This window comes from Aptenodytes forsteri, unplaced genomic scaffold, assembly GCF_000699145.1.
Source record: "Aptenodytes forsteri isolate BGI_AS27 unplaced genomic scaffold, ASM69914v1 Scaffold215, whole genome shotgun sequence".
NCBI classification, from domain to species: Eukaryota; Metazoa; Chordata; class Aves; order Sphenisciformes; family Spheniscidae; genus Aptenodytes; species Aptenodytes forsteri.
In genome coordinates this window covers 1,139,505-1,154,311 of record NW_008795910.1, presented here as the reverse complement: position 1 = coordinate 1,154,311, position 14,807 = coordinate 1,139,505, and the positions used below count along the sequence as shown (strand labels likewise).

General features: G+C 40.0%; 1 protein-coding gene across 1 annotated transcript in view; it reads right to left on the bottom strand.

Annotated features, from left to right (window-relative positions):
• Positions 1–14,807, bottom strand: part of PTPRT (protein tyrosine phosphatase, receptor type T) — a 347,808-nt gene that overhangs the window by 160,799 nt on the left and 172,202 nt on the right. The window contains exon 7 of the mRNA XM_009284586.1: positions 474–770. Coding sequence (XP_009282861.1) covers positions 474–770 — 297 coding nt within the window. The remainder of the gene's footprint in view (positions 1–473; positions 771–14,807) is intronic.

The following is a 14,807-nucleotide window of genomic DNA, read 5'->3' as shown; positions in this document are numbered from 1 at the left end:
TTAGCTTCCGAGACATATATAAAATGCTACGTCCAGAATACCAGCATTAAGAAAAGCTGCACTCTGGAAAGGAAGACATTATACTACTTTTTGGGATGGTGATGTGAAGGCACAAGAAAAATCAACAAATGCCAGGATTACAATTGCCCATATGATAAAGGAAGCTGCTCTGTGGGTCCTGGGTAGTTCAAAACATGACTTCTATAGAATTAAACCTACTGCTGTTCAGTAACTGCTCAGACTGGCGTTTGTCATTTCCAAGCACTTCAGGGAGCCCTGCCCTTTCAAGAACGTGGCTGTGAAATGGAAATTATTTACACCTACAAATTTTACTTGCATAACACACACACACACTGTCCAGAGAAGCCATTTATAAGTCTCATGGGACAGAGGCTTATGTTGTTATTTGCAACTTGAAAATATTCATCTTCCCCCAAAAAACCAAGCAAGCAAGCAAACCCAACGTAACTTACCGTCTTCCTCAGTCTGCACAACCAACTCCTCACTTTCCATTTTGCCCTCCGGATTAGAGAGGGCTAACCTCAGCCTGATAGTCATGAAGGGCCGAAGACCTCTCAAGGTGTAATGGGAAGAAGTTTGGATGAGTTCCTCTGCCTCGAATTTTTGCTGGTTAAATACATACTGGTACTGGACTGTGAGATTGTAGCTGTGGCAGCGGGTCACCACATAACCAAAGGGCTCCCACTGCAACGTCAGCTGCCGGGAGCGAATATCAACAACTTCTACGTTTTGCGGTCCATGGACAGGATCTGTGAAGCAAGCAAAGAAAAAAAAAATTAAATAGTTTGACATTAAAAGAAGTCAGTCATCCGTTAATATGCTTCCTTCCATATTGCCAGAGTATCTAAGTACTTCACAGTTCTGAATGTTCTTGTCTTTACAATGTAAAAGTGTAAAAGTGATAGAGAAATTAATGTCAGCTCCACAAATGTATTCTAGCTCCTGAGTTTTCACTGAAAATCCCCTGTCATAGGGCCCTCAACAGTGGTCATGCTCCTGATTCCTGTGAAACCTCACTGAATCCAACAATGGCGGCATGATTCCCATCAGTTAAGTAGTGTGAAAGTTACACTTTCTTCATTCTTACTCAAAAAAAAAAAAAAAGTAGTTGTTGTTGATGGTCTGCTTGAAGTGCCCAAATACCTTGGTGAGTCCTGCCTCGGGTGATGCAAATACATAGGAAATGGATGCCAGAGTAGGAATGAACTCAAGTCTCTCAGCTTTCAATTTAGCTACGTAGCCCCTACAGCCTCCTGCCGACCCTAAACCCATTCTGCTCGGAGACTAAAGCGCAGGAGTGTAAGAATCAAGATTAAGAGCCTGACTGTTAGACTTCCAACATCCCAGTGCTACTGCCCCCTCAATTTTTTAAACTCTTGAATGTTTTGGCAACGGTGCATACAAGCAGATCATGCCACTCCTTGAGTAAGTTTTCTGAGTCATCTCAACCTCATGCCAATGAAACTTTTATTTCAGATCATATCAACGCCTTGGCCCCACCAAAATCTCACTGCTCTTTATTAGTCTTTCTACAGTATCTGACTGAGGTACAGTTTGAATATTCATGTGTAGGAATCATTGTCACCTGCTGTTCCTTAATTTATTTTTAACAACATAACTCAAACGCTCTGACTACAGACTCTGCCCTTTATGTAAAACATAAATGCATGCACCGCTAGACATGCAGATATAAAGAATGAAGGATGAGTAAAATCAGTGTTTGAGATGTCAGATGGTAATAATACTACACATGTCAGAGTTTGTTTATCTGACATTTCTTCAACTTGTATAACTCATTTGCTTTTTTTCTCAATATATATCTAAGCAAGGTAATTAGAAAATATATAATTTCACACAGGGTTTCTTGATTTATAGCACAATTTAGTGTTTCGCCCACTTCTCATGTTCTCTCACGATTTCAATCTATGAAAGGAACAGAACATTTTCATGGAAACAAAAAAAGTCACAGGGACTCCCAAATAGTAGTTACACTTCTTTGAAAGATCATTAAAGTGGAGAAAAAGCCTTCAAGTAATTCTTGAAAGTAAAGCATGCACCAGTCATACTGACTTCAATCTACTAATCCATAAGCAGAAAATACACTATAACAACCAGCATATTCCATATTACTTCTAAAAAAAACCTAGTGACTGGCAATAGGAAAATAGCTACTTCTGAAATGAACACTATTCTGAATCTTTATGTAGATACACACACATGCAGACGCTTTTGAAATATGATGGATATTAAAGGACTGGGGTGTAAAGCTAGGAGCTGGTTTAGGATTCCACGTAAGTCGTGTCATTCCCTTAGCATCCAGAAAACACCTCTTAAATGAGATTCTTTAGTACTGTGTGTCAAAAAAATTATAATTTAGGAATTAGAAAGTTTGTATGCATAAATATACACATATATGCTTAGCATTAGGTGATAATCATTCCTTTCCTATAAACCCATGAAACGAACATTTCTGTAGATGAATTGTATAGATAAATAAGGTGAACAAAAGAATGGTTCTGTGAAATCTTTCAGCCTCTGAAACTAAAAGGTAAGCACAAGCCTCACTCCAAGATGCATCGAAAGGAAAGAAAACCAAAAGCAGATGCTTGTCCTTCTGAACTCTCCACTACACCAAGTAATCAACTCCAGATCCCAACTCAGAATGTGGCTGAGACACGGCAAAAACATTCCATGCCAAGACAATGATGCAGCTGAAGATGGCAATTAACCTCCGTGTTAATGCTATACTGTTTTTTTTAAATTACAGTTATTTTCTTTAAGTCAGTCATGTTATGGAATGAATGGGTAATTAGAGGGTGTTTGGTTTATTGATGTCAGATGTGCTGACTTTATCAGTGGGTCCAAAACCTGGACTACAGAAGATTACCTGCATTTTTCAGCTTGCTTTCTCATCTTGTTCACATTTGCCCTTTTCCCTTTCTTACCCAAAACTGTAAGTCTTGGAAGCTGCCTTTCATCAACCAGTTTCTAATTCTACTCAAAAATTTTACTGTAAATGCTCTAAGATACATCCTGAGGCCTTTCTTTAGTTTTTCAACACAATCTTTTCAATAGAGTAACTGGCCTATTAACTGCAGATGACTTTGAGTTACAAAGTGAGAAACTAAAATACAGATTCCAAACACAGGCCAGACCCCACTGCACAGTGACAGAACATACCACATTCTCCCAAGGCTAATAATCCTAAAATGTGAGGTTTTTCAGTGGAAAAATGAGATCATGATGCTGTAGTTCACAATGAAAGCAGGAAGGGGATGCAGATTTCAGAAATACCCATAGCCTGAGGAGTCTCTGACAGCAGGTGCAGAGACTTGACATCTAATGGCCTTCTAGATTTTTGAGCAAAGGGGGAATAAGTAAGTAAAAGCTATTTAAACTAGGTTCAGAGAGGAAGAAACCAAACTGGAATTAAATCAACAAATAGAAGCTGGACCTGGAAACCTTTATATTCTTTCTGGCTCCCTTCTCTTGGTTTCAATCTCCTTTTTCTGAACACTGAGACTGTAATTTTGAAAATGTTTTCCTGTTGCCACACTGATTTCCTCTGCAGCGTAAGCCATTGAAACTCGTTTTCAAAGAGGAGATTTTGTACTGCTGTTTTTAAAGGACAGTGGTCCTACTGCCTTCTGCATTTAATTCCTTCCACATTTTAGCTTTGTTAAGTATACAGTCTCAAAAGGTCTGTAGTACCTATCCCTGGGAGTCTACTGTCTAACATCACCCATTTTTCATTATGTTGTAATGACTTATTGTCCCCAAAAAGAAACAAGAAAACTAAAAATGTTTATAATTGATCTACAATCCTCTAATAGTGGTAAATATTTGAAACCGGACAAGCTGCTCCATTTTTGTATTCTTGGAATTATAGCTTCCAAAGAACACAAGAAAAAACCTGAAAATTATTAACCTTGCACTTGGCTAGTGTAAGAAAAGCTGCTAACATGTATCTCAACTTCAGCTGTACAAAAATACCTACCAAAGCAAGACAGAAACAGACCAGCCCAACTTGAATACTTAAGAGATCATATATAAAAGGACACCAGTGTAACCTTCATAAACCAAAGTAAAATTTTCTAAGTGTCCTGAGACCTTGGAAAAACCAAAGGAAATTCTTAAGAGGCAGGAGCAATGAAACAGCTGCCACCGAGCTATTAAAACTAGGCTTGAAGCCATGCAAAGAAAATTGCAGTCTCTGGGATTTCACTGTGCAAATGCTGCATTTTTATTTCAGCCTGGTTGAACTATTAATTACATTTTGAAAGTTCACATCAAAATCAAGGACTGAACAGTATTTTTAATACCGCATCTCCCACTGATGCTTCGATACCTGTCATTACTCTGGTAGGCTGCTGCAAACACTCAGCAGGCCAGGAATCTTTCTGAAGCACTTGTGATGTACAAGTGGACCTCATGGAAACAAACTCTCCCAGTGATCCTTCAGCTGTGCTCTCAGTCCTTAGTCCAGGTAAGCAGATATTTTTGACCCAACAGTGACCTGCAATGTTCAGAGACCGTGTTTTCTGCTATCACAGTTTTACAGAAAAGTTGACTTTTATGGCTGGTTTTGCTCTTTCCTTGTTGAGTGTTACAGATCTCTTTGTTCACTGTAGTCTTCTTGCTCAAGGTGAGGTGTAGAGAGGCAAAGGTTGATTTAGATTATTAATAACAACTGTCTCTGCTTCATACCCCTCTGTGAAGAGAAGAACAGAGAGGAAAGGAAGCAACGGTGAAGCACTGGGGTTTGAACATGAAGCTCAAGTTGAGCAGTGAAGTTAAATAGAGACAATCAGCTGTTGCCCCCAGGTTGATGACCTGCTGCAGGAGCCTAATCGCAAGAAATTCTTGCTGTCAGAAAAGACATGACATTGAGCGGAAGATGTCCGTACTTGTCAGAGACCCCATGCCCGTGTCTCCTGACCCTACGGAGAGCAGGAGGCAGAGCTTCTTAGCAGTGCAGGTGTGCACTGATTAAATTCTGTTTCCCAGCAGTAGGTTACAGAGATCGAGAACGCACAAAGCGAAGAAAAATGAGCGTGACAAGTGCAGCAGCTTTCTGTGAGTCCCGAACTGATGTCTTCTGATACAGAAAGAGAAGGAAAATAGGCGAGAGTCTCATTCCTGCCTTCCCCTCAACACACCCACACCTGAGTCATCAGCCAGTCACTTCAACCAGAGCAGGCCAACCAACATCTGGGCACCCCAGTAAGGTCTCCATCCCATCCTCCTAGGCAGACTGGGAGGAGACAAGGGGAAGACCGGGTGCATTGGTAATTGATAAGAAGACCAAAACTTGTGTTCTCCCAAGTACCAACATGGTACGACCTCTCTCTGTAGCCCAGAATATATTTAAATTCATTTTAATTTGCCATATTCAAATTTGGTAGCATCACAGAATGGTTGAGAACTTCATAGAATATTTCACCCCCACAATAAATTGAGACAGCAGCCACTTTTCATGCAACAGCAACAAAACTCCTAATGATGGTGAATCAGCAGTTAGGCTGTTTCCTTTGTGTTTTTCAAAGACATTGTTCTTGTTCTACAGATGGTAAACCAAACAGTAATTTGTCTGACATGATTTTACTCCAGGTATTAGATTACAGCTGAAGTCTTCTCTGTCTCGCCTTTATTCCCTATTCCTCCTCTTCCTCCTTAAATTTCCATAGGATGAAACAAGTCGAGGGAAACATACCTACTATCAAAAAAAGTAGCAAGATAAACAGAGCAAAAGCATTCAAGTGGTTTGCCTTAAATGCACAATTCAAGTGTGTGTGACGGTTCAGGATAAAACAACTGACTCTACAGTGTGGCTGTTCATCTCTTCAGAGAGATTCTGACAGATGAGTTGTTCTATAAACACCTTCCGTATCAATGTCCTGTACGTGGATATTTCAGAATGACGGACAACTCTGTCCATCCCTGAAGCGCAGCATGTCTTTCTGTGACAGAGTTCCTTTGCTGAGCGTCACAACTCACGCAGCTGCTGCCCATCATATTTCAATGCCTTCCGAGCCTGAATGTGGTGTAAATGCCTTTTCAGACGTGACAGATAAAAACACTGATTAAACAGAGTTCACTAGCCTTCCAATACTGTGAAAGTGTTTTGGCTTTGCCCTTTTCTGCAGAAAGAACATCTCCCTAATATTTGGATCTAATTTTTATTTTTTTTAAACCAGTTCGGATATCATCACTGGTCCAAAGACAGTGCAGACAAAGCTGAAAGCAGGCAATTATACAGAAAGGCATGATCTGAGAGAAGACTAGCAACAGAGAAAAGAGAAAAAAGGAGTGAGACTGATACAATAAAATCACCACAGAACAAACAACCTGTTTGTTGAGATACCTACAATCAACTAAACCCCAAGTCATACACAAAGAAATAGGTGTCATTATGGCTGATGAACTAAAATAGGCTATTTTATGGCAATCTCTGAGCAACGAAGAAGGAGGAGCCCTGCCACACAGATGAATCTATTATAATACATAGATAGATAGATAGATAGATAGATAGATAGAGGAGTATGTGCTTAGATAACCCAGGAACTGAGCTCTCTCTACAGTTAACACGATCATTTTACTTCAGCTCCCAGCACGTTTTCTTCATTTTTGATTGATCTGGTTTTGTTTCAGTTGCAAATTTTACTTTGAATTCTGCACTGAAAGAAACCCAAGATTGTTTTTTAAAAAAAGGGAAAATATTTGATACATTACAAAACCCATGAAACATCCTCTAATCTCATAGTTCAACCTTGTTAAACAAAAACAACAAAAAAAAAGAAAAATCAACCCAAATGCCTTTAAACTGAGCCCAGATCTATCTGACATTTGAGAAACTCAGCAGACCTTTCAGTTTGTTACAAAACGTGCCTGTCACGCTCATGGACTAAAAGGGAAAATATTTGATACATTACAAAACCCATGAAACATCCTCTAATCTCATAGTTCAACCTTGTTAAACAAAAACAACAAAAAAAAAGAAAAATCAACCCAAATGCCTTTAAACTGAGCCCAGATCTATCTGACATTTGAGAAACTCAGCAGACCTTTCAGTTTGTTACAAAACGTGCCTGTCACGCTCACGGACTAGAAGTCCACACGCTGGCACGTGCCCAAGGTCGCAGGAAAAGCAAAGCCTGCCGGAAAGCAGGACCACAACCCGCTAGCGCAGACTGCTACCAACGCCTGGCACAGCACTACCCACCTGTGCTTGCTCCAGCTTACATCCAGAGAGGAGCTGCCAAATCTTCACTTGTAAACAACTTCAAGATAATTAAACACTACTTTTTAAAAAAGGTTTATTAGCATCTGTTTAAATTGATTTTTTTCATTATATTATGAAATGGTAAAGTGAAAGCTTTCTTCCTCTTGTACCTAAAACTATTGTTCCCTAACAAATTTAAAAATAATAATTTAAAACAACAATAAAGGGTAATTACTGGTTTTATTAAAAACATCTATCATGGATACACATAGCAGTGGTATTCCATGGCTGGGAACAAAATGTACATTAGTGAGCATTTGATGATTAAAAAAAAAAGCATAATTAAATATGCTAATTAAAGTGAGATTACAAAGCAGGTAAACCACTTGTTTTTTGTCAAGCAAAAATAAAACTTGTGTTTTTTAAGAATTTATTTTATTAAGTATAAATAAAATATTTAACTATTTCTTTTACTATCGCGCATGTGCATTTATTTTTATTACCTCTGCGTACTTCTGCTGTTATCTTCAAATGGAATAAGTGGTAGAGATTAGAATAACATATAAGCTAGTTCCTGACAAAACATAAATTATCTCCATAAAAATAAATAAGGTAATCAAAATAGTAGGTAAAAGAGAGCCTTCCTCTACATAGTCATGGGTCTGTTGAATTATTCTGAGCAGCAGAGAAAAGCATTGCTCTTGATGATGGGCTTTCCCCCATTTGTAACTGTGGCTTCCTTTTATGCCTGTGCAATCTGCAAGATAAATTCTCTATGTTCTTTGGGAAGCCTGTCTTTCAAAAACAAAAAAAAGTTAAAATTTCCAGTTTAACTTCTAGATCTAGCAGAAGGAGCTATCAGTTGACGAAACACTGGCTTTGTGGGCACTATTGAAATATCCTACTTGCCCTAAACCACTTGAGGCTTGTCCATTTTTCTCAAGATTCAGAAGCAGCAGCGACTCCCTTTTTCACTGGCTATGGATAGTCATTCATGAGGAATCTCTATATGATGGGGACTAGCTGATTCCCTGTACCCGATGACATCTAAAGGGATTTTCTCTACAGCATGCCATATTGGCAGAAGGAAAAAAAAAAAAGAAAATAACTAGCACTATTGAAATATCCTACTTGCCCTAAACCACTTGAGGCTTGTCCATTTTTCTCAAGATTCAGAAGCAGCAGCGACTCCCTTTTTCACTGGCTATGGATAGTCATTCATGAGGAATCTCTATATGATGGGGACTAGCTGATTCCCTGTACCCGATGACATCTAAAGGGATTTTCTCTACAGCATGCCATATTGGCAGAAGGAAAAAAAAAAAGGATAATTACTTAGAGCAAAGTAGAATATGTCACAACCTTAATAATAAGGTTAGACAAACAGGGAGTCCTCAGGAGCGGGTGGTTGGAAATTCAGCTAGCGGAAAAGATGACAGAGACTGTAACTCTATGTCAACCAGTTTCTTTTCCCAGTTATTCCCTTAACTAGACCAAGAGACTTTCAAATTCCTGCAGTTGAGTACTGGTTGCAACGTATTCCAGACACACATTTTTAGAAGGGTCTAGATACAATTTATGACCAGCTGTTTAATTCTAATTTCATGCTCATGTCTTCCTTCCACTAGGGTGTTGAAGTCAGCAACGCAATGCCATTAATGCCATGGATGGTTAGCTATTATATGAATGTACATATTTGAACAAATGTTCATTTCACAAGGTTATAGACACTCTTTGGGAGAGTGGAGGACAGATAAAAGTTTGCTCTGAACAAAACCAATGCACTGCATTTAGCCCAATAATTGCCCTTTTCCTAGGATATGGTTGCACTTTTGACTCAAACAAAAATAAAGCAGAATAACTTTATGCTAGAGGAAAATGCGAGGAGAGCAGCGTGTGAGGGGCAGGACCAGCACTTTAAGACCATTTATAGCTGATCAGCGTGCCACTAAGAAAATACTCTTAAAGGATTTCAATACAGGCGTTATGTATGAGAAAACACAGATAGACCAGTTCTTCAGAAACACCGTCAAGCCTATAAAGAGAGTGTAGCTTCTATCACAGCTAGGACTCTTAGTGTAATCTGAACATACAGGCCATAGTGTCAGGATTACAGCAGCCTTGTTAATACCCCCAACACACATTTTTAAAAGTCTCATTGAAATCCAAGTCTTTCTTTTAGCCCAAGTATACCTTTCTAAACTCAGCAACCTTCTTTTTTTTTAAAAGGCAACTGGATTAATTGCCTGCTCAGAAAACAACTCAATTCTAAATGGTTCCAAATTGTTCCTAATACCTGTAATCTCCCTGCTGCCACATGGCCCCACTGTACGAGTACAGGTTTCCATTATCAGACATGATCGGGCTTTGGTCACTGTTCCATGCTCCACACTGCAGGAGGCATGAATCTGCGATAGCCAAGGTACTGCTCCTACAGGAAGGCTAAGGAGTTGGTGAACTCTACACTAGGCTCACAGCAGAGGTGATTTTATCCAGGAAAATCCCCCAGGGGAACTTTAGATCGCGTGCTTCATAAACTTTGAGGAACTTCTGGTTTTGCTGTTTAAAAAACAAACAAAAAAGCCCCCCAAACCCACAAACAAACCCCCAAGAAGTAGGATTGTTCACCAAAGAATATCAAATTATCCCTGTTCTCTTTTGCTCAAGACTATCTTCTAACAGAAAGCTGTAACTTCCCATTCCCTAATCCCTGTTTGCTGTGCAGGCCTGAACACATCCTTTAAGCCACTTCTCAGCTCATTTGCATAGCAAAGCAAGCGATTAGCAGCCAGCTACAGTTTTACAAGAGTATTAGCACAACTTAATTAATAGTCATGGCAGTCACTTCCAGGGGACATCACTGCATGAACTTGTGCCCACACTCATGCACACATCCTCCCTTCCCCACAGCCAGTTCTGCCTGAGGAACATCTATAGCTCCCTCAGAGAATGAAACTAAAGTCTGCCACGAGGAAACTTTCTGCAGTCTTCAGGAGGCAAAAAGATGAAGGACGTAATAAAGACCGATATCCATGCAAAGCATGTTGGTGTTCAGTTTTTAAGTTTCCCTACAAAGTCCTGTACTACTGATACATTTATCTTGGAACTAAAAGCCTGAGTCCTGGTTTTAACGAGCACAGGAAGGTCAACCCTAATGGACCTAAAGGTACAGGCATAGCAACGGACTGTCTATATGACAGAAAATGGTCATGTCCTCATTTACAGGGACATGGAAATGTAGAGGCAGATTTACAGCTCTGCTTACTTTCTTCATCTCTCATAGGTAGCAGCAGGGAACTGGTCTTCCACTAGCTAGGAAATTACATTTACCGTGACCAAAGAGCTTTGTGTTACTAAAACCAATAACTCTGACACCAAGCCAGCCCGTGGAAGATCTTGGGCTGTCTGCTAGCACGGCAATCACAGCTGAAGTGAAGCTGGATTGCAAAGAGCCACATCGGGTTCTGGGGGTGCATTACCCTCAACTTTGGCTTCTGAAACAGACAGTGAAACAAGGTTTACGGCACTACTTAATATTACAATGCTAATGAGCAAGTTAGTTAGTCATGCCCTAAAAGTTAGGGAAAGTCTAATTCGTCCACAACAAGATCTTTATACTTTAGAATGTTTTATTCTGGGTGAGTTAAGTCTCTTGCACTGGCCATTTCTTACTGCATATAAAAAAAAAAAAAAAAAGAACTGAAGTGGAAAAAAAAGCAGTGTGTTTTGTTTTCGGCAACTATGGCTTGATTCTTTGCTGCCATGGCTTTAACAACAAGGCTAGAAGGAAGTAGATGAGCATTCATGTGTGAAAAAAAGCCTATGTTTTTAACAGAATTAGGCAGCTGAGCTCATTTCCACCCCATTAGGATCAGTCTATGAGACAGTGCTGCCAATGAAAGCGCAAGAGATTAGTTTTCCCCTCGCTAGCTTAAGCAATGCTCTGGGCGCCAAATACAGATCATGACACTTTTCAGGGATATTGCAGAGCTTGTGCAGGGAACCGATCCAGACCCTGCCTTTCAATTTCTCAGCAAAGCCATTTCCACACAAATGCACCACTGTGCCCTGAAAGAGTTTATTTTGAAATGGAAAGAGGAGAAAGGAGGTAGATGCTTATTGGAAATCCATTTGCTGAAAGTGTGTTAAGGAAAGCTAAGAGTTTCTAAGAAAAGGTCTGTTAATATGTCACTGAAACATTCCAATAACTACTGCCACAGCTTGGCACCACAGGTCTGCAAGTGGTAAGAGCACCTATGGTGAGACACGTTTTTGTTCCTTTAATATACCACTGAATTTATATAAGGAAAATACTGTGTTTCTTACTTCATTTTCCTCTAATATTCCTACCTAGAACAAGTGCTGAAAAAGTCAGTTTGATGGTTGGTTCTCCTCCAGCTGTTAATGATTTCCTTCTGTTCAGAGCAGAGGGCAAGAAAGAAGGGCAGAGAAAAAACAGTTACTGCTTTGCTATTAAAATAACAATATTCTTAACGGAGATGCGTTAGCATTTGCTCCCTAGATGGTTATAATTTATCTCAAGAAGCAGAAGATTAGAAACGTCAGGGATCTCCATCTGGCATCCATTCAGCTCTACTCACTCAAGATTTACAGATACAACCATTTTCTCTTCCCTCTTAATCTTCAGAAAATCTCCTATGAAACTTAAAATCCAAGAGCATTACAGCTACCAAGTGAAGCAATCAAGTATTGGGTCCAGTTAGAATTAAGGCTGCATGCACAATGTGAATTTTGTATTATTTGTGCCTATGCACTGTGCCCAAGGACTTGTAGAGAATTTTGTCTATGGTATCAGGGGACTCAAAACCAGCCCATCTAACCCCTTCAGTATCCCGGTGTCTTACGGCAGCCCAAGCCTCCCTTCAAGGGTAAAAGGGTACACACACACACGTTCAGGCCTGACCATCACAGTACCCAAGCATCTTTGTGCCTCTTCCCCATGGACTACTATATCGAAATAGTATGTTTCCCCACAGGAGCGCTGCCTCCCCCAAGTACACAAAACACCTTTAGCTCAATGTAAAACAGATGCAAGTGTCAAAACAGCCTGGCAATTCAGTGAACTAACTAATGGTCTGACTAGCAGATAGCAGTAGATTGCAGCCATTTATGTCTTCATCTGTGCCAATGGGTAGCAAAATAATCACAAGACTTAATTTTGCTTACGGATGAGAACATTTTCTACCGACCACCTGTTCTACTCCTTTGTTCCTCCTTGCTCCATTCCCCCCACTATCACTGTTTCTTCTGCCTACTTCAGCCCAGTCTTTTTGTCACTTCAGCACTTACTCCATACTCAAAGTCCTCAACTACATCTGCTCCTAAGACTTCTTATTCCAGTCTGAGTTGCCAGTCCATCCCAATCCACCCTCCTTCAAGGACTGCAGCTCCTCATCAGACTGGGTTCCTGATCCCTGTCAGCCACTGGGTCTCAGTCTTAGACCTTGCTCATATGTTCCTCCTTCATCCTTAAAAGACATCCCAGCTCCCTCTCCTGCTCTTCAAGCCCAGCTGCCCTACACAATCATCTTTCCCACCTTCTTCTCCCAATTCCTTTCTAAACCCACTTCCCCATTTCCCTTCTGCCAACACATCTCGTCAGCTCTAAGTTCAAGTCCAGCAGATTTCTCCTCCAGACTGACTGAGTACAGCAGGGAAACCATTTTCGCTAGAGGATTAAGGATCCTCTCACTTCTAATATTGAATTTAACCTTGGACAGGATAAGAGCAACTTAGAGCAACTGAAGCCTTTTGAAAATTTAGCTATTACTATTTGTGAACTTTCTACTGCGGACACATGGAATACAATTTTTCCATTTCATCTAATTCAATCACACAGATTGTGGTGGGTTTTCATGTTGACGGGAGGGAAAAAAAAAAACAAAAACCAAACAAACAACAAAAAAACAACACAACCCCCCAAACAACCGCCCACACTCCAGAGGGAAAGGTTAGCCTTAGAGATACATCAATTGCTTCCTCAAGAAGATGTAGGCTTAAGCTTAAAAATTGAATAAGCATGAGCAAAAACTATGTTCCCTTTATCTCCTTCCTGGAAATGGTTGAAGATTTCCAAAGCATTCATCAGGCTGGAGGTTTGCTGACCTTCAAGATCTTCAGCCAAAATGACAAAGTTTGACAGGCCCTAAAGAGATGGTCCTTACGTAGGACCATAGAAGTTTCAGGCAACAGATCGTACCACCTGCTCCACCTCCAACCCTTCCTGGTATTTTCTCTTTGCATCACAGGCTGGGTTATGGAAAGGGGCTTAATCTATGTTCTGGGGCAAACTCCCTGCATAGTCAAACCTAGTCAAAGCTATATACAAGAGAGTAACGTTCAACTTGTTTTCATATTTAGACTTTAAGAACCTGGAACGTGGATTCCCTTTGTTTATGTGGCTATCATAGCACCTCACGCAAAGGTGAGGGGGACTGTCAAAATATTTATTAAAGAATGCATATGAAATTGTTAAAAAGATAAATAATAATAGAAAAAAAATAATATAAGATCCACGATCACTGGAAAACACTGCAGAGAAAAGGAATACAAAGGACCCAAAATTTCTTTGCACATCACAGCCAAGACAGGAAAATGCTCGACAGAGGAAGCTTGCCTAACAGCTGCCTACATTACTACTACGTCTCATGCAAGCACTAGCCCTTTGCTTTCATTATACTTCCCAAAAGAACACAAAAATAAAAAGACAGTAACTGTCTCTCAGCACTCAGTTAAGATTTAGGATGTCAATCAAAGGAGGTAAAAAGCTGTTCTTGTTTTGTGATATTCAGAGAGTGTATCTGCCTTATTCATTGTCTGTGTTCTCCAATCTAGACATCACTATCTGTATTAAAGAGCACAAGACCACCTAATGGAAACCTAACAGCTTGGGGAAGTGTTAGGTACCAGTATATTCATCAAAATAAATTCTCCTGTGAGAGCAGTTTATTGATTTGTGTATTTGACTCTCTTTGGGATTATTGTTCAATTACTTTTATCCTCTGAGATGAAAGCAGCTGAATGCAACATCAAAAGCAGATTAAAAAGTCACATGTTTCAATTTTTCTTTCAAATCTGCCTAATATCCATTACAGATCTGATTTTCAAGAGAGCCCTCTGAGAGCAACAGTGGAGGGTAACTCCATCAGACATACAGTTCTCATCTACATTTTCCCTAATTATTCTGGCTGAAGCTAGCATCTTTCCTATGAAGTACATTATTTGTCCTTGAGCAAGTGACAGTCTGCAGAAGCTATGTGACTACATTTCCTTCTATCAGGTGAGCTGCTTGCTAATTGTTGATATGATTAGCAATTTATCACCACTTATAAATACAAACACAGCATATAATTTCCACTACTAACTTGTAGTACCATTCAAGAGCTTAAAGCACAGTGGTGTTCTGTGCTGGTTTTGGCTGGGATAGAGTTAATTTTCTTCACAGTAGCTAGTACGGGGCTACATTTTGGATTTGGGCTGGAACCAGTGTTGATAACACAGGGATGTTTTCGTTCCTGCTGAGCAGTGCTGACACACAGTCAAG